Source organism: Capricornis sumatraensis, chromosome 3, assembly GCF_032405125.1.
Source record: "Capricornis sumatraensis isolate serow.1 chromosome 3, serow.2, whole genome shotgun sequence".
Classification (NCBI taxonomy): domain Eukaryota; kingdom Metazoa; phylum Chordata; class Mammalia; order Artiodactyla; family Bovidae; genus Capricornis; species Capricornis sumatraensis.
Window position 1 is genome coordinate 83,267,059 of NC_091071.1, and position 19,297 is coordinate 83,286,355.

General features: G+C 37.5%; 1 protein-coding gene across 3 annotated transcripts in view; it reads left to right on the forward strand.

Moving 5' to 3' along the window:
- The first annotated feature begins 597 nt into the window (after positions 1–597).
- ACVR1C (activin A receptor type 1C) overlaps positions 598–19,297 on the forward strand; it is a 65,268-nt gene continuing 46,568 nt past the window's right edge. Inside the window, exons 1-3 of one of the 3 annotated variants that reach the window (XM_068969066.1) lie at positions 598–614; positions 9,162–9,199; positions 9,272–9,502. In XM_068969066.1, the coding sequence (XP_068825167.1) occupies positions 9,163–9,199; positions 9,272–9,502 (268 nt within the window). In that variant the 5' untranslated portion in view covers positions 598–614; position 9,162. Of the gene's footprint in view, positions 615–9,161; positions 9,200–9,271; positions 9,503–19,297 lie in introns of those variants that run through there. The other 2 variants (XM_068969067.1, XM_068969065.1) reach the window with 2 other exon arrangements.

A 19,297-nucleotide genomic window follows, 5' to 3' on the forward strand; every position in this document is an offset into this window, starting at 1 on the left:
TGTGGGGGCAAGCAAGAGATTTCTTTTAATAAATTCTCATCTAGCAAGCAGCAGCTTTCAAAGCCCTTCCCCTGGGCTGGGGGTGTGACAGTCTAGGGAATCGGAGAGCAGAAGCCCACTTTTCCAATGGAGAAGCGCATTCAAGTCACCAATGCGTTGATTTGTTTCTAGATAAGTCGTGCTCCCTGTGTGTATGTGTGTCCAGCCCCTCAGTCGTGCTCCACTCTGCGACCTCTTGGACTGTAGCCCCCTGGGCTCCTCTGTCCATGGTCTTCTCCAGGCAAGAAGACTGGAATGGGTTGCCACTTCCGTGTTCCTTACCACTTGTGGCTCAGCTGGTGAAGAAACCGCCTGCAATGCGGGAGACCTGGATTCGATCCCTGGGTTGGGCAGATCCTCTGGAGAAGGGAAAGGCTATCCACTCCAGTATCCTGGCCTAGAGAATTCCATGGACTAGTCCATGGGGTTGCAAAGAGTCGGACACGACTGAGCGACTTTCACTTTCCTTACCACTAGCGTCACCTGAGAAGCCCGTACTTTCTATTTTAAATGTCAAATAACAGAAAACCAAGGGCGGCAGATTAACGAGGTTTGAGAAACGCTCTTCGGGAATGGTTCCCGTAAAAAGTAGCCGGCATCTTCTCTCTGGTGCCGCTAGGTGGCACCCGGGATCCCCGGGAAGGCATCTCTGGACTGAGACTGGGCAGGCAGGGGAGAAGCCAGGCTGAGCAGACACAGTCCGGAATTCACTCACGCCAAGGCCCGGCTGACCACCCTTCGGGTCCCGGCGACCCCGGGGAGGACCTGCAAAGCCACCAGGCGAACAGGAGGTGGAAGTTCCCGGGCCCTGCGCTGGGGGAGGGCTCCGACCCCCAAACTGCAACTCTGGGGAAGGTGACCGAACCTTCCCAGATAGTAGCAGAGTCCAGAGGGGCCTTGGGAGGGTGGTGCTCCGGACGCCAACATGCTTGGACTGGGAATGGAGTTCCATCTGCGGAGTGGGTGTTACAGGAACATACTGGTAAAGTGGAGACAAGTTAGTGCCCGTGTATTTCACTCCACAGGAGGAGCTATTTCCCCACTGTCCAGTGGGTGACGACTGCCCGTGGTTTCCCCAGGCTGGTGGGACTGACTGGAAGCTAATTTGAGGACTGCTGAGAGGGTGGGGTGGGACAGGTACTCTGAATGGAGGAGGTGGGGGTGTGTGGGGGGAATGGGGGTGGGTGCTGGCGGTGGGGGTCGCAGGGAGACTGGGGATGGTGAAGAATAATTGTGTTCCTCAAGACTCACCTCAAAGAAGCCTCCCCTATCTATCCTGCCCCCTCCTCTGCTGAATTAAGTAACATTCAGCCGCTGTGTCCTAATACACTGTATACCACCTCTGGCTCCGTTTAGCACACTGTAGTAATGTCCTTTCGGAGAAGGCAATGGCACCCCACTCCAGTACTCTTGCCTGGAAAACCCATGGGCGGAGGAACCTGGTAGGCTGCAGTCCACCGGGTAGCGAAGAGTCGGACACGACTGAGCGACTTCACTTTCACTTTTCACTTTCATGCATTGGAGAAGGAAATGGCAACCCACTCCAGTGTTCTTGCCTGGAGAATCCCAGGGACGAGGGAGCCTGGTGGGCTGCCATCTTTGGGGTCGCACAGAGTCGGACACGACTGAAGCGACTTAGCAGCAGCAGCAGTAATGTCCTTTAACACTGCCATTCATTTAGAGAATGATCTTTTTGGTCTTCTCCCTGCCTCCTTTCTTACCATGGTGTTTGATACATAGTAAATATTTGTGATGGTTAATTTTACAAGTCAACTAGCCTAGACCATGGTACCCAGATTTTTGGTCAACCACCAGTCTGGATATTGCTGTGAAGTTATTTTTAAGATGAGATTAACATTTAAATCAATAGTCTCTAAGTAAAGCAGATTACTCTCCTTTACTGGGTGGGCCTCATCAAATCAGTTAAAGGCATTATGAGGAAAACAAACTGAGGTCTCCAGAAGAAAGAATTATGCCTTCAAACCATCTTCAGACTTGAGGTGCAACATCCACTCTTCCCTAGGTCTCCTTCCTGCTGGCCTAACCTGCAGATTTGGAATTGTCAGCCTCCACAATCTAGTGAGCCAGTTTCTCAAACTGAATCTCTCTGTAGATATAGATGTTTATAGATATATGTATACATGTGTGTGTATGTATGTTCTACTGGTTCTGTATCTCTGGAAAACCCTAACTAATACAATATCCTTTTAAAAAAATCTAGTTTACATTTATCAGCATATATTATAATAAGACTTTATTTTCAGATGCCATGTATAGATGAAATCGTGTATTTGTCTTGCTCTGTCTGCCTTTTTTCACTTAGTACAATGTTCAAGGTCCATGCTTGTCACAAATGGCAAGACTTCATTTCTTATTATGGCTGAATAATATTCCAGTGTATGTGAGAGTGTGTGTGTGTGTATACCATATTTTCTTTATCCATTCATCTGTTGATGGACACTTAGGTTCTTTCACTATCTTGGCAATTGTAAATAATATTGCAGTGAACATGGGTACCCATATCTTTTCATGTTTGTATGTTTGTTTTCTTTGGATAAATATGCAGAAGTGGAATTGCTTAATTGTATGATAGTTCTGGGCTTCCCAGGTGGCTCTAGGGGTAAAGAACCTGCCTGCCAGTGCAGGAGACATAATGAGCCACAGGTTTTATCCCTAGATCAGGAAGACACCCTGGAGGAGGGCATGGCAATCCACTCCAGTATTCTTCTCTGGAGAATCCCATGGACAGAGGAGCCTGGCAGGCTACAGTCCATAGGGTTGCAAAGAGTCAGACGCAACTGAAGTGACTTAGCATAGAGCACACACGCATGATAGTTCTATTTTAAATTTTTTGGAGGAACTGTTACTCCATAGTGGCAAGGTCATGATGTGGGAAAGAAACTTGTTATTTAGAGCTATAAAATAGGGACAAGTGGGTCTAGGAGCCTTAGTTATAAGAAATGACGTTCAGGGATTTGGAAGAATCCAGACTTTCTAGCCTATTAGGTTATAGTAACGATTGTAGATTTTGTTTTCTTCAATGTAATTGGATTGTAATTAGAATCCATTGAGAATTAGTCTTCCACTAAGGAGACAGAACAGATCTCAGGACTTCGAATAAAAGTTTGATAAAGAGCCACTTAGGCTGCCAAAGTAAAAAAATAGCTTCTCAACTTAAGTCAGAATTATATGGGATGTTAGCAGAAGAAACGTGTCTTGTGATTAGGAACAACCTTTTATTTGACATGCTTTGCTATAGGAGACTCCAAATAGAGTCAGTCCTTTTCTTTACTACATGATTATAGTCAAAGTCTAAAGTTGTAATTGTGTATATATTGTGATTTTAGGGATTAATCAAATCTTGATGTCTAGACCAATTCAGAGAGGCTTTGAAATTTCCTCTACTTCTCCCAAATATCATGTTGACATTGGAAAAAACAATGGATTCTCATATGATAAATATAGGGTAAGATAACCTTTAATATTGACTGGAGAAGTTTTGTTGGATTATAAATTGGTAGGATCAGCTCACCCACTGAAATATCAATGTGTGAATCTGGGAATGCAAACCTGTCCTTCACTGGGTGCTCATGTTTCTAACCCCAGCTTTCTGTCTGTCATAGATACGGTAACCCTAAAGTTACTTAAGTTGAGAATGAGCTCAGAGTAACAAAGGGCTGTAAAACTGGAGGGGTCTTTGTGTGTGTTAGTCGCTCAGTGGTGTCTGACTTTGCGACCCCATGGACTGTAGCCATCCAGGCTCCTCTGTCTATGGAATGCTCCAGGCAAGAATACTGGAGTGGGTTGCCATGCCCTCCTCTATGGGATCTTTCTGATCCAGGCATTGAACCCAGGATTTGGGTTGAGGATATTCTGAGCAGCAAGTACTTGAATTCAAGATGTGCTGGACTCTTCCTAAACTGAACCTTGCAACTGGAGGTGAAAGCAGTTGTCCTGGGTAGAATCTCTCCTATTAGGGTAGTTCCATTCCTTCTCAGTTAGGAGAGTGAGACCTTCTTAAACAGGGAACATAATAGCCACTTGCACAAAGGAATAATTTTCCTTTGTGTTTGGTATACAATATTTTAGGAGTTCTGAATTTCTTTGGATATATCTGGGCAAATGGAATTCTAGAAGTTGAATTTCGGCTGAAGGGTCATTTGGCCAAAAAGTTTGCATTTGGGACTTCTCATGTGGCACTAGTGGTAAAGAACCCGCCTGCCAAAGCAGTAGATGTAAGAGACGTGGGTTTGATCCCTGGGTTGGGAAGATCCCCGGAGAAGGACATGGCAACGCCACTCCAGTATTCTTGCCTGGAGAATTTCATGGACAGAGGAGCCTGGCGGGCTAATAGTCCATGGGGTTGCACATAATTGGACATGACTGAAATGACTTAGCACTAAACTAAACTAATATTTTATTAAAGCTACTTTCTTTCTCTATTCTTTCTTGCCATTAAGAAAGGCAAATACTTTGAAATGACTACATGACAAGAAAATAAAAATTTGAAAAGAAATAAAAAAGAAAGATCCCTGCCTGGTTGCCTTTGACCTTGTCTAGCTTTATTTTGCAGACAGTAATTCTGGGTGTCCTGGCTCCTTTCTTGTTGCTATACTTTTCATATTCAGCACACTGATGAGCTTGAATTATTCTTTTGTTAACTCAGAAGGCTGCAAATGATAAAAGGCAGCAGGTCAAACTTGAGACAGTTTTCTAAATGAAAAAAATATTTTGTTTAATATCCAACTCTCAAATTAGGGACATTGAATCAACTAATTTCTGGAAAAGAAGAAAGGGCATGTATCAGAAATTTAGGTAAGGCACTGGCCGATAGATGTGTTAGCATACAGCCCCCAAATGTAGGAAATCAGTTTATTGAAAAGAGTATCTAATTCAAAACAACTAATATTTCCCCACCGAATATTATGAGTAAGAATAGCACACAAACACAAGTGATACATTTGGTTCTTTTATGTAATCTGATGTTTTTTGCATTTCCAGGTGCCAGGATATGCTTGCCCTCACGTGTAAATATGGATGAACATTTATTTTCTGGTTGATTAGGAATGTTCACATCCTTTGGTTTCATGTGGGTAACAGATGTCTTGTGGGTAACAGATGTCTTGGCTTTTATAGACTAATTGGCAAAAAGGGGGAAGAAGAGGATAATTAAAAGGGTGGGAGGAGACACAAGAAAAGTGCAATCTTCCTTGTGGGGAAAAGTCTAATAGGCCTCCTTATTACGGGTAATTACCTTCTTCTTCAACTTCATTTGCTATCCCTTTCTGTATGACTCAAGTACAGTATAATGAGAAAGTATAAAATAAATAAATGTTAAGTCTGGCCTGTTGTCTGCTAACAGATTATCCTATTGTAGAATATTCTAGTGCAATTGACTCAATTAATGTCAGTTTTTAAAAAAAACAAAATATGAACGTGTCTTGTCTCTAATGGCAACCTATGTTTTAACTGGTAACACTAGAATTCTATGTTTGGTCTTGCATTTTTTATTTCCCACCAATTCACTATGTGCAAGATTAACTATGTTGTAGATTATGTGTTAGATACACATCTTAGGTTCTTTTTAGTTTGCTGTTTGTTCTCTGTCAGTGATATACAGTAGAGCTAATTGACTTGGAGTAAATGAGGACATTTAGCAATTGTTTGAAGCCATTATCATCAATAAATTCTCAATTTTGTCAGTGTTTTCCATTGTGCAGGATTTAAAGTAAACATGTCACTTGTCACTTACTATGACTTAACTGTATCACTTTGGTCTGTATTATTCTTCTGATTGGTACCTTTTACTTTAAACTGACTGATATTTTTATAGCCTGTTAAACATTCAGTGAGTATCTACATTATTCCTTGATAAGAACTATTATGTAATCATTTCTATAAGGAGCCAGTAATGCTTCCAAGAGAAAGTATTGATTAGGTATACTTAGAAACTTACACTTAAAAAACACTTAAACCAACTGAAAGGTAACGTTATTTATACTAGATGTAAGGCACAGGATATTTGACCACTGGTCTCTCAATCCCATGGATGGAGGAGCCTGGTAGGCCATAGTCCATGGGGTCGCTAAGAGTCGGACACGACTGAGCGACTTCACTTTCACTTTTTACTTTCATGCATTGGAGAAGGAAATGGCAACCTACTCCAGTGTTCTTGCCTGGAGAGTCCCAGGGACGGGGGAGCCTCATGGGCTGCCGTCTATGGGGTCTCACAGAGTCAGACACAACTGAAGCGACTTAGCAGCAGCAACAGCAGCAGTTCTCAAAAAATAGGTAGAATTTGTTTAAAAAGATTATTTGAACAATAAAGATAAAAATCTCAATTGTCCATTGTTAAGTAATTTTAATTTGTTTTTGCTGTATGAGAATTATATGTTATTCTAAAAGTAAAATATTATTTTCTTATATATAAAATATAAATGTTATAATAAGTTATATTTCGTTTACCATTGCTAGAAACTGGTGAGGTGGGAAGATGATTTTTGTACTCATCTTGTTTTTAAAATAATATCAGCTTTGGTAGGATAGAAACAACATTGTTTAGGTAGTCTAATGACTGACACATCAGTTCAGTCAGTTGATCTTTTTGAGCCTCATTTCATTGTCTGTGAAATGGAGAGAGTGACAGCTAACTCCTGTGGTTGCATTGGGAATTGTACGCAATGACAAGCACATATGAGACTAGCGTATGTTTGGCTGCTGAGGACCTTATGGTTGTCTTCACTCACTGGACCCATATCCCTAAGTTATGTGCCTTGATTTCCAGGTTACGCTTCTCCCGGAAATAAAACATTCAAGGAGACTCTGATGAGGAATGTAGTAACAAATGGTTCGAAACTATGTGTGGGGACATTTATTCTTCCCAACTTCAAATGCTTGAAGTATGAGGCTGAAGAATAACCACAGTAGGGTGGGTTTTTTTTTTTTTAACTTTAAAAGAGCTTTCCATACTTTTGGTTGTAAATTTCCATAAGTTGTAATTTAATAGAATCGTAAAATAAATAACACTCAGTGAAACTTCAGGATTTCTGGACCTCCTGCCCCTCCGCTGGTTCATTTCCCATTTTCAGAGGAAGGCATTGAAACCCTGTAAGGTTAAAGACCTTCTTCAAAGTCAATCAGCAAGGGAGCAATGGAGCTTGGACTGGAGCCTCCATCTTCTCCTGAACTCTCTATCTGTACCATCACCAGATCATCCTGCTGTGTCATCATTTGGGATCTAGCCCGGGCCATTAAAAGAATGAGAACGTTCAACTCACTCGGCAGTATGAAGGAGATGCATTTCTTTGTAATGTTTTTCCAATGGTCTGTGTACCTAGTTCTTTCAATCATTCCTATATGGATTACAAATGTATTTTGATTGTTTCATAGAACAACTAGCTCTAACTCCTCCAGTATAAGGAGACATAGTCACTAATTACATAGTAATTAGTAGTCACTAATTGACATAGTGCTCTCTAGGTATCAGGCATTATTCTAAGGGCTTCACATAGATTAATTATTTTATTTTCCATAACAGCACTATGAGGAGGAATCCCTTGTCATTCATATAAGGAAATGGAGGCACAGAGGAGGCAAGCAGTAGCCAAATATGAAGGCCTCTGTCAAATTTGAATCAGAAGATGCTAGAGAGAGAGATTCTACTGTCAGAAGATACCTGGGTGGATGGATCTTTATTATATGAGCTCTGTTTTATGCAGAAAGAGTGCCTTAAAACCTTTCAAATCATCTACATTTTATATATCTAGTTCTATTGAATCCCAATCAGTCTACATTATAAGGTTCTACCACAGCACATAAATATCAACAAAAGATTATATTTATTTATATTGATAACCAGTGGTATAAATATAACCTGTTATGCTTGGTCCAGTGTTGATAACAAAATGGTATTTTATTTCATGATTGTAAGTCCCTTAGTATGTAATAATAAAAATGATTATAGAGATAGTATTTTACTGGTCAAGAAAAATTATCAAGAGAAGAGAGAATTTCTATTAATCAATATGTGGTTTTTCTTTCTTACACATGCAATTATATAGAAATATTATCTGTATTGCTTACAATGATATTTGAATTTGAGTATAAAAATAGCCATTAATGTATCAAATATTTTACAGGTATAAAATCAGCTCCAATTTGAGTAATTAGCAATTTCAAGACTAATTTGAGTAAAAACGGTTGGATGAAAAAACTTTGGACATTCAGATATTGCAGAGGGGTGTTGTGATTTAACAAAACCTTCATTAAGTAATGATACAAAAGGCTTATTCAGTACTGTTCTATTTAAAAGTAATTCAAATGTAATTTGAATAAGTTACTCACAACCACTGGATTGTTCATGATAGATATTTTACATCAGAACAGAAGTACTCTACTACTTTGATCATGTGAGTTAATGGGATGTGTGTGTGTGTGTGTGTGTGTTTATTAAGTGGGGAATGTTGTGCAAACTTGCGAAGGGAACAGATTAACAAAGTCTAATTTTTGTTCATGTAGATTTATTGCATTCTACAATTGATGTGTTTTGCTCTATTGAATAGATGTGTTCATTAAAGAAACTTGCCTGGAGGTCATGGTCTGTATTCAAATGACTCTCATTCTAAGATGTATTCTTTAGTGGAAAAGGGGATATATAATGACTCATCAGTGCCTTAAAGGTACTGTGACAATATAATACTGTTAAAATATCATAGAATGTAAATGTAAAGAGTCGCACAATTTTTTAAAGCTGTGACTATCTGCGGTTAGATTTGTGTTTTTAGCACGTTGACTTTAAAGTTTAAAGGAGAAATTGTAAATGAACAGAATACATTGGATTGTCTGGATAGTGAGCACCTTAAACAATGCTTAAATGCTCTACAAATGATGCTGGACTGCACTTTTAGGTTGCTGTGTTACTGTATCCTAGCGTTTCATAGGAACTATTGATTTAGGAATGAGCTGGTTGAGTTTGAAAAGGAGGGATTTACACCAAGGGTGAGAAAATTGTTTAAAGATATAGTATCAACTGAAGAGATTGCTTATAAAAATATAAGCAATAGTAAGTGCTGATTGGGCAATGCTTTTGATAAAGCGCATGGCCGAGAGAGTAACAGCTTTAGCATGTATGTTTTATCCAGTGCTATTAAACTGTCTCTCAGTTTTCATGAAGATTGACTTTCTTTGCATGATAACTTTCGCATCTTAAAGCGTTTTACCTTATCTTTTCCAGGTTTGAAGTGTGTTTGTCTTTTGTGTGACTCTTCAAACTTTACCTGCCAAACAGAAGGAGCATGTTGGGCTTCTGTTATGTTAACCAATGGAAAGGAACAGGTGATCAAGTCCTGTGTCTCTCTCCCAGAATTAAATGCACAAGTCTTCTGTCATAGTTCCAACAATGTTACCAAAACGGAATGCTGCTTCACAGATTTTTGCAACAACATAACACTGCACCTTCCAACAGGTAAAGGGTTTATCTTTGTTCTTTCCAAATTTCATTTTACTCTTGGGAAATTATAAGCATGATAGAAATCAAACTGTCTTATGTTTCTTTAAATAACAAAATCTGTTTTACAGTTCTTTCTATTTTTTTGCTAAAATTCTCTAGAGCCTAGCTGAGGTTGATTTTTTAAAAATTGTACAAGACTGTCGAAACACTGACAACAGCATAACAATTTTGAAGAAATCTGTCCACATGAATTGTATTTTTTGAAGTGATTAATGAATCTAGAATAAAATATAAACTTTTATGTATCCTTTTAAAGGAAAGAAATTAAAATGTATATCAAGAAAAAAGAGAAAAAAGAGCAAAACTAAAAATAGTAGATTGCCAACTTTTATGGAAACAGAATCTTTTTCTCATGGGTGCCTTCTGCATATCTTCGTCTGACCACACTCAAGTGAGAGCACTTGTTAGCAGAAAGACAGAGTAGAATTTGACCTTCTATTATTGTGTGAATATATTGCTGCCTTTCCCACAATTTCATGGAGTTTCATTCTAATTTATAAGATACAAAAATCTTAATCTGGCCTTTTATCTGGAATCTGAAATTTGAGGGACTATTAAAGAGGTAAGCAATTCAAATTAAAAACTAATTTATAACATGAAAATGTCCTGATAGTAAGTTTTCTTTAATATGTTAGTATATATACAGAAATAGATATCCTTCTTCACAAATGAATGTTTGAAAGTACTGTTATCCAGTCTCAGATATTCATATATCACCGTATTCTACTATAGTATTTTAACATATTATTATTATTATTAATAAATTAATGGCTCCTTTTTTTTGCTGGAAAACATTTACTTTATGCAAAAAACAAGTTTACTTGGCATAAATAGAAGATAACTAAGTAAATAAACAAACAAATGTACTGACTGTATTTCTGGTAGCTATTTTACATTTTGTTTTTAAGAGAAGATAGTCATGTTAAAAACATACTGACATGAAATGAGACATTTTGATACATAATCAGAAAAGCTAAGAGAACCAGAGAAGAAAATCTGGTGTGATTTAATGTTATTTAGTATCATATTGGTTTACCACTTCAATAAAATCATTTCATATACCACCGTTGATACTTGTCACATTCTTTGGGAAACATTATTCTAAAGCATTATCTATTATTATGTGTTACAACTTCAGAGGAATATTTCATCCCTGAAAGCTACTAGGAGTCTTGGATTTTGCCCCACAATTATTCTGTCTCAGATTCCATAGACTTTCTTGATTTGGTAGTCATTTGATACCTATTATGATACAAGAATTTGTTTTTCATATGCTTTCTTCCCTGGTTTTGGTAGACTAGAGACATGAAGATCCCCTATATTTGATGATGTTCTTCCCATGACCAAGATCAAAAAGACTGAGGGGAAGGAAAGTCTCCATATTAGTCTGTGGCAATGACCTCTTTAATGTGTCTTCTCAATAAAGAATTATCCATAAGAACATGTTCTGCCAGTCAGTAGGGGTACAAGATAATACTGTACAACAAAATGTCTAGGAGGACAAAATGTTTCCCATACAACTGGCCAAATTAAAGGTACTGAGTGCAGTCAGGATGTGAATCCTTCCCAGTTCAGCTCTAAATTCTGCCTAACTACTGAGATGCCTGTATTCTTCCTTCAAGTCCAGTTGGGAACCAGCCTTTCTTAAAAAAAAACAAAACAAAACAATTTTATTGAGGTATAATTTAGATATAATGAAATGTGCACATCTTAAGTGTATGGTTCGATGTGTTTTGACACATACATTTATGTAACTGCCACATTTCTATTACTTCAAAATGTTCTCAGTCAGTCTCCACTTTCACCAAAGCCAGGAGACTGATTTTCTAATCCTTGTAGACTAGATTTATTTTTCCTGGAGTTTCACATCAGAGGAGTCCTATGGAGATTATTTTGCACTTGGCTTCTTTCATTCCTCCTGTTTTTGAGATTTATTCATGAAGCTTGTTACCTTTTAACTGCTGGGTAATATGCCTTTGTCTGTTTTGCTTTGTTCTTTTTACACACCCATCCACAATGGGGATTCAGGTTGTTTCCATTTGTGGACTGTTGTTAACAAAGCTGCTGTGAACAACTGATTACTAGTCTTTGGATATATGTCATCTTCTCTTGAGAAAGTATCTAAGAGTAGAATTGAAGGGTCGTATGCCAAAGCCTTTGACTGTGTGGATCACAATAAACTGTGGAAAATTCTGAAAGAGATGGGAATACCAGACCACCTGACCTGCCTCTTGAGAAATCTGTATGCAGGTCAGGAAGCAACAGTTAGAACTGGATATGAAACAACAGACTGGCTCCAAATAGGAAAAGGAGTACGTCAAGGCTGTATATTGTCACCCTGCTTATTTAACTTATATGCAGAGTACATCATGAGAAACGCTGGACTGGAAGAAACACAAGCTGAAATCAAGATTGCCGGGAGAAATATCAATAACCTCAGATATGCAGATGACACCATCCTTATGGCAGAAAATGAAGAGGAACTAAAAAGCCTCTTGATGAAAGTGAAAGAGGAGAGTGAAAAAGTTGGCTTAAAGCTCAACATTCAGAAAATGAAGATCATGGCATCTGGTCCCATCACTTCATGGGAAATAGATGGAGAAACAGTGGAAACAGTGTCAGACTTTATTTTTTGGGGCTCCAAAATCACTGCAGATGGTGATTGCAGCCATGAAATTAAAAGATGCTTACTCCTTGGAAGAAAAGTTATGACCAACCTAGATAGCATATTGAAAAGCAGAGACATTACTTTGCTGACTAAGGTCCGTCTAGTCAAGACTATGGTTTTTCCAGTAGTCATGTATGGATGTGAGAGTTGGACTGTGAAGAAGGCAGAGCGCTGAAGAATTGATGCGTTTGAACTGTGGTGTTGGGGAAGACTCTTGAGAGTCCCTTGGACTGCAAGGAGGTCCAACCAGTCCATTCTGAAGGAGATCAACCCTGGGATTTCTTTGGAGGGAATGATGCTAAAGCTGAAACTCCAGTACTTTGGCCACCTGATGCGAAGAGTTGACTCATTGGAAAAGACTCTGATGCTGGGAGGGATTCGGGGCAGGAGGAGAAGGAGACGACAGAGGAGGAGATGGCTGGATGGCATCACGGACTCGATGGACATGAATCTGAGTGAACTCCGGGAGTTGGTGATGGACAGGGAGGCCTGGCGTGCTGCGATTCATGGAGTCGCAAAGAGTCAGACACGACTGAGCAACTGAACTGAACTGATGATAACTATACATTTAATTTTAAAATCTAATCTCCCAAATAGTTTTCAAATTGCTTGTACCATTTTGTATCCCCAATAGAAATGTCTGATAGTTCCAGTTGGTCCATATTTTTTTAGCACTTAGTATAATCAGTCTTTTAAATTGTGGACATTTAAGTGATTGTGTAGTGGTATTTCACTGTGGTTTTCATTTGCATTACCTTAATGATTCAGTCAGTCAGTTCAGTTCAGTCGCTCAGTCTTGTCTGACTCTTTGTGACTGCTCAAATTGCAGCACGCCAGGCCTCCCTGTCCATCACCAACTCCCAGAGTTCACTCAAACTCAAGACCATCGAGTAGATGATGCCATCCAGCCATCTCATCCTATGTCGTCCCCTTCTCCTCCTGCCCCTAATCCCTCCCAACATCAGAGTCTTTTCCAATGAGCCAACTCTTCGCATGAGGTGGCCAAAGCACTGGAGTTTGAGCTTTAGCATCATTCCTTCCAAAGAAATCCCAGGACCGATCTTCTTTAGAATGGTCTGGTTGGATCTACTTGCAGTCCAAGAGACTCTCAAGAGTCGTCTCCAACACCACAGTTCAAAAGCATCAATTCTTTGGCACTCAGCTTTCTTCACAGTCCAACTCTCACATCCATACATGACCACAGGAAAAACCATAGCCTTGAGTAGACAAATCTTTGTTGGCAATGTCTCTGCCTTTGAATGTGCTATCTAGTTTGGTCATAACTTTCCTTCCAAGGAGAAAGCGTGGATTTCTTGGCTGCAATCACCATCTGCAGTGATTTTGGAGCCCCAAAAAATAAAGTCTGACAGTGTTTCCATTGTTTCCCCATCTATTACACATGAAGTGATGGGACCAGATGCCATGATCTTCATTTTCTGAATGTTGAGCTTTAAGCCAACTTTTTCACTCTCCTCTTTCACTTTCATCAAGAGGCTTTTTAGTTCCTCTTCATTTTCTGCCATAAGGGTGGTGTCATCTGCATATCTGAGGTGATTGATATTTCTTCCGGCAATCTTGATTCCAGCTTGTGCTTCTTCCAGCCCAGCGTTTCTCATGATGTACTCTGCATATAAGTTAAATAAGCAGGGTGACAATATCCAGCTTTGACGTACTCCTTCTCCTATTTGGAACCAGTCTGTTGTTCCATATCCAGTTCTAACTGTTGCTTCCTGACCTGCATATAGGTTTCTCAAGAGGCAGGTCAGGTGGTCTGGTATTCCCATCTCTTTCAGGATTTTCCACAGTTTATTGTGATTCACACAATCAAAGGCTTTGGCATAGTTAATAAAACAGAAACAGATGTTTTTCTGGAACTCTCTTGCATTTTCGATGATCCAACGGATATTGGCAATTTGATCGCTGGTTCCTCTGCCTTTTCTAAAGCCAGCTTGAACATCTGGAAGTTCACGGTTCACGTACTGCTAAAGCCTGGCTTGGAGAATTTAGAGCATTACTTTACTAGTGTGTGAGATGAGTGCAATTTTGCGGTAGTTTGAGCATTCTTTGGCATTGCCTTTCTTTGGGATTGGAATGAAAACTGACCTTTTCCAGTCCTGTGGCCACTGCTGAATTTTCCAAATGTGCTGACATATTGAGTGCAGCACTTCATGTTAAATTATTTTTTCTTGTGCATATTAGACATTTATATTTCTTTATAAAGTGTCAAATCTTTTGCATATTAAATTCATTTTTCTTGTTATGGATGACTTTAAGATTCTTTATATGTTCTGAATACAAGTCCTTTATCTGATAGGTTTATTATGAGGATTTTCTCACATTCTATGGATTTTGACATTTTGTTTCCTTGAAGATGTCTTTTGGAGAGTAGAAGATCAAAATTTGAAGTGCACTTTATTTTTAAAAAAATTATTAATGGTTCATATATTTCATGTCCTAAGAAATCTTTATCTATCCAAAGGTCATAAATATTTTCTTTTATGGCTTCTTCTAGGAATTGTAACATTTCAGCTTTTACATTTAAGCCCATGTTTGGTTTAAATTTAATTTTTGTTATTTTGTGAAGTTAAGTGGAATATTTATTGTTTCCATGTGTATTTGAAGTTGTTCCCAGCATCATTTATTGCAAAATCCATCCTTTCAATTTCTTTGACCTTTTGATTGAAAATAAAGTGACCATATGTATATGGGTATATTTCTGGCCTCCAAATGTCTATACTTATGTCACTATAAAACTTATGTCACTCTTGATTATTATAGCTTTAAAGTAAGTATTAAAATCAGATAATATGACCCTTCCAACTTCGTTCATTTTCAAGTTGATTTGCTCTCCTCAGTTATTTGCATTTCCATTTTAGAATTGGTATTTCCCTGGAAGTCCAGTGGTCAAGACTACAGTCCCACTGCAGAGTGCACAGGTTTGATCCCTGATCAGGGAACTCCGGGATACTGCTGCACAGCCAAAAAAAGAAAAAGTGGAAAAAATAAATCTTTGAATCATTTTGAGAACTTTCATAAAAATAACAATGCTGAATTTTTTATTAGATTGAGTTGAGTATGGATTAGTTGGAGAAAATAGTCTTGTAACAATGTTAGCTTTTTTGATCCATAAACATAGTATATTTTTCCATTTATTTAGTTTTACTTCAGTTACTCTTAGTACATCTTATACATATTTTGCTTGGATTTTTCTCTAAATATTGCATGTTTTAGATGCTATCATAAATGGTATTTTTGACATCTCCATTTCTAAATGTTAACTGCCAGTATATGAAAATAAAATTAATGTTATATATTGACCTTATATCCTATAAGCTTATGAGAATAACATATTTTAGTAGCTTTTAAAAAAATTCTCTGACATTTTCTACATACAGAATAATTTTTTCTGTGAGTACAGTCAAAATTACATCTTCCTTTCTGGTCTCTATGCATTTTATTTTATTTTTTTCTTACCAATATGATGATGAGTAGGAGTGGTTAAAGTAAATATCCTTGTCTTTTACCTGGTTCTAGGAGGAATGCCCTCACTCTTTTACCATCAAGTATGAAGGTTTTTTTGGTTTGTTTGTTTTTTGGTAGACCATTGTTATCAACTGAGGAAATTTCCTTTTATTCCTAGTTTGGGGAAAGTCTTTTAAAAAATCATGAATGAATATTAATATTTTCAAGTATTTTCATGGATTTATAGAGATTATAACATGATTTCTTTACTGATATGATGGATTACCTTGATTAATTTTCAAAGATTACTTATAACTGGGAAGGTATGTACGCTAGTAATTAATTTGTCTGCAAAGAAATGCTTTGTGACCTTTAATGATATCAAATTCCTTTAATAAACTAAGAATTTGTTTCCTTTAGTGACGTGGTATGGTAAATTGACATTCAGTTGAGTAGGATTGCATGTGCAGTCATCTTGTATTGGATGTTCTCTCTGTGAGGTAGTGCTGAATGGTTATTAGCTGTGTTTGGAACAGCAGCTGTTGGAGAGGAGTTGGAGTTGGGGACCCTCAGACTGAGCAGTGACACAGCCAGTGCCAGTAACTTTGCTATTTTTGTGTCATCAGTAAGTGTGGTTGATATCCCCTGCTTTGCCTAAAGAGAATGTATCCATTTCAAATGTGATCACGTATATACGAAATATATTAACGTGCTCTGAAAAGCAGACAGTGTGACATTTCTACAGTACTTGATACGCTGCATCACACTCATGAGTAAACTGGTAGAAGAAAAGGTCGAGAGGTGACCAGAACAGGGTGAAGAAAATCTGGGACTTCTCTTTTCAGTTGCAGCTGAAAGCCAAGTGGGTGCTTGCCTCTTGGCTCTTTCAGCCATCACCTCAGACTGCGGGGCCGCTTCTGGATAGCTGACTTGGTGTAGATATAGTGACTCCTCTTGTCATGTTTCAGCCGTCTCTTTTCTGTCCTTGAGTCCTGCTTATAATGATTGAGCTCTGGCTATATTTCTTTGTGACAAAATTCCTACCGTCAATACATCCTGTGACTGTTTTCTCCTCAATTCCTCTTCCTGATGGTGTCCTTATAACTTAGCACCTGGAAATCTGTAGTCACAAACTCTTGCCCTCCTAAAATCCTTCTGTGTTTGATTCTAATTCTTCTTAGACTAGGAGCTTTCGTACAGGTTTCCACTATGACACACAGAAACACATTTTGTATAATTTCCCCCATATGCACATATATCTGAAATAGAATTTTACAAAATATTCTTACTTGTAAAATGTGTAAGATACTCCATGCTTTCATTAAGTAACCAAGATTTGATTTAGATCACATAAAATTCAATCACTTGCCCTTAAAAAAGTACTTCTTTGTTTGACATTGCATGCAGGTTTAATCCTTAGGAGTTAATTTTTTTGATAGAAGTAATTTTATAGTTTGGTAGACATATAACATTAGAAAAAATTGCTTGTTTCCCTGGAGCTTATTCTGTTAGTATATTTGATGTCACTGGAGTAACCTTCAAGTTCAACTATTATCACAAATATTTAGAGGGTTTTTTCTTATGTAAACTTGAAAGCCAACAATCATTTCCAAAAACAGTTGTGTTTTGACTAGTGCTTGGAGTTCATGTCTCTGCTAATAGCAAATATGTTATTATTTTCATTAGGCAGCATACCAAATATATTTAAAAATTACAATTAAATACAGGCAATGCAAATCAATTAAGCAAGAGAAACATATTTTATGTAGTGTAACCTAACTTCTTATTACCATTTATTTTTAGACCAGATAAAAACAACTCTTTTAAACTCCAAAAATATCCACCCACCTTTCCAGATGCTGCTTGTCTTGCCCTGACTCCAGTGACTTTAGATTTAGTACTGCTCAGGCTTTATTAAATTTCTTTCACAGTAACTCATGCAGATTGTCCATTCACAACTCCCTCTGAAATTTAAGAGAGAATCCACTTTGGTAGGAAAAATTCAGCTTCAAAAGTAAATGATGTATTATTAACTCTTAAAGAATATTTCCATTTCAATAAAAAAAAAAAAGGACTTATTTACCCAAATGTGTAATTTTTGGGTGGAGGATGGGGGAGGGAGGTTGTTTGTAGGGTGAAAAAACAAATAATAAATGAAAGAGGTACATTTTTTGGAAAAAGTTCCAAGAGATATTTTGGGTGTGTGTCCCTATAATGGGTTCTGTCTGTGAGCCCTCTAATAAATTTCACAGTTTCTTCACTGATTTAGTTTAAGTTGGACCTTTTGTATCTATTCTTCAAGATTCTTAAATTCTTTTCCCTATATTTTCTAATATTTGAGTCTCTGATCATTTTAATATCTACAGCTTCTATGAATTTGAATCTGCTGATTTCTATTCTTGGTTGGCCACTTTCCTTGTGTGTTTTGTAATTTTTTGATTATGAGCTCATGTTTTGAGAATCATATCTGGAGGAAACTTTTTTTTAATATAAATTTATTTATTTTAATTGGAAGTTAATTACTTTACAATATTGTATTGGTTTTGCCATACAAATATCATATATAGAGGATATAATATAATATAATATAATATATATATCATATCATATCATATATAGAGGAAACTTTTGAGGCCTATTTTAAAATATATTCCTCCAGAGGAGATTTATATTAGCTTCTGCCAGGTATCTGGAGGTGCTACCAACTGAAATCTATTCAGTGTTTTGATTAGGTTTTTTTTTTGCCAACATATAGCATGAATTCTGGCTCTAAGTATGCCTATACAGATGCACACTTATGGTGAGAATCTCTTTAAGAGATTTTTTTTTTTCCTGTTCTACTGAAAGTGAAGATTGAGACAAGCAAATAGATGAATATAGACCCAGTGTCTCTCTGCAGAACATTTCCTATTTAGTTTCATTTTCAGTGTAATACCATTCATTTAACTGATTTATACTAGGATCTCTGACCTGACCTTTTGTGATTTCAGGAACCATGTTTTATCTCCTGATAAACTAAGCACTTAACTACCAAGGACTGGGAGATGCCTCCAGGGTAAATGGACTTCCTAGTGCTCAGATATCTCTTTGGATCTGAATTTTATTTTTGGTTGCTGAGTAATTCATTTATTTCCCTACCAGGTTAATCATATAATAGAAAAAATTTTTCATTTGTATTTTATTCAGCATTTTTCCTGTATGCTGTACTAAGAAGGGCTTCTGTGGACATCTAAAGTGTAACTTGGCAGAAGTGGAAATTCCATGATGGTTTATTTTTGAAATGATGCTGGCGTAATTATCTATCCATCTGGAAGACGACAGGGCTGTACCACAGTGTCATACCATATACAAAAATAAATTACAGCTTGATTAAATATCTAATTGTGAAACATAAAACAATTTAAATGTCAGAGGAAAATTTAGGGAGAAAAAAGATTTTTATGACTTTACAGTATGGAAGCTGTTTTAGATAAGACAGGAAATCCAACTGTTATAAAAGGAAAAGACATAATTGACTACATGGAAACTAAAATAAAAATGAATAATAAAAGAAAACATAAGTGAAACCAAAGATAAATGAAATATGGTATAGAAATATTTGTATTATATATGACTAGAAA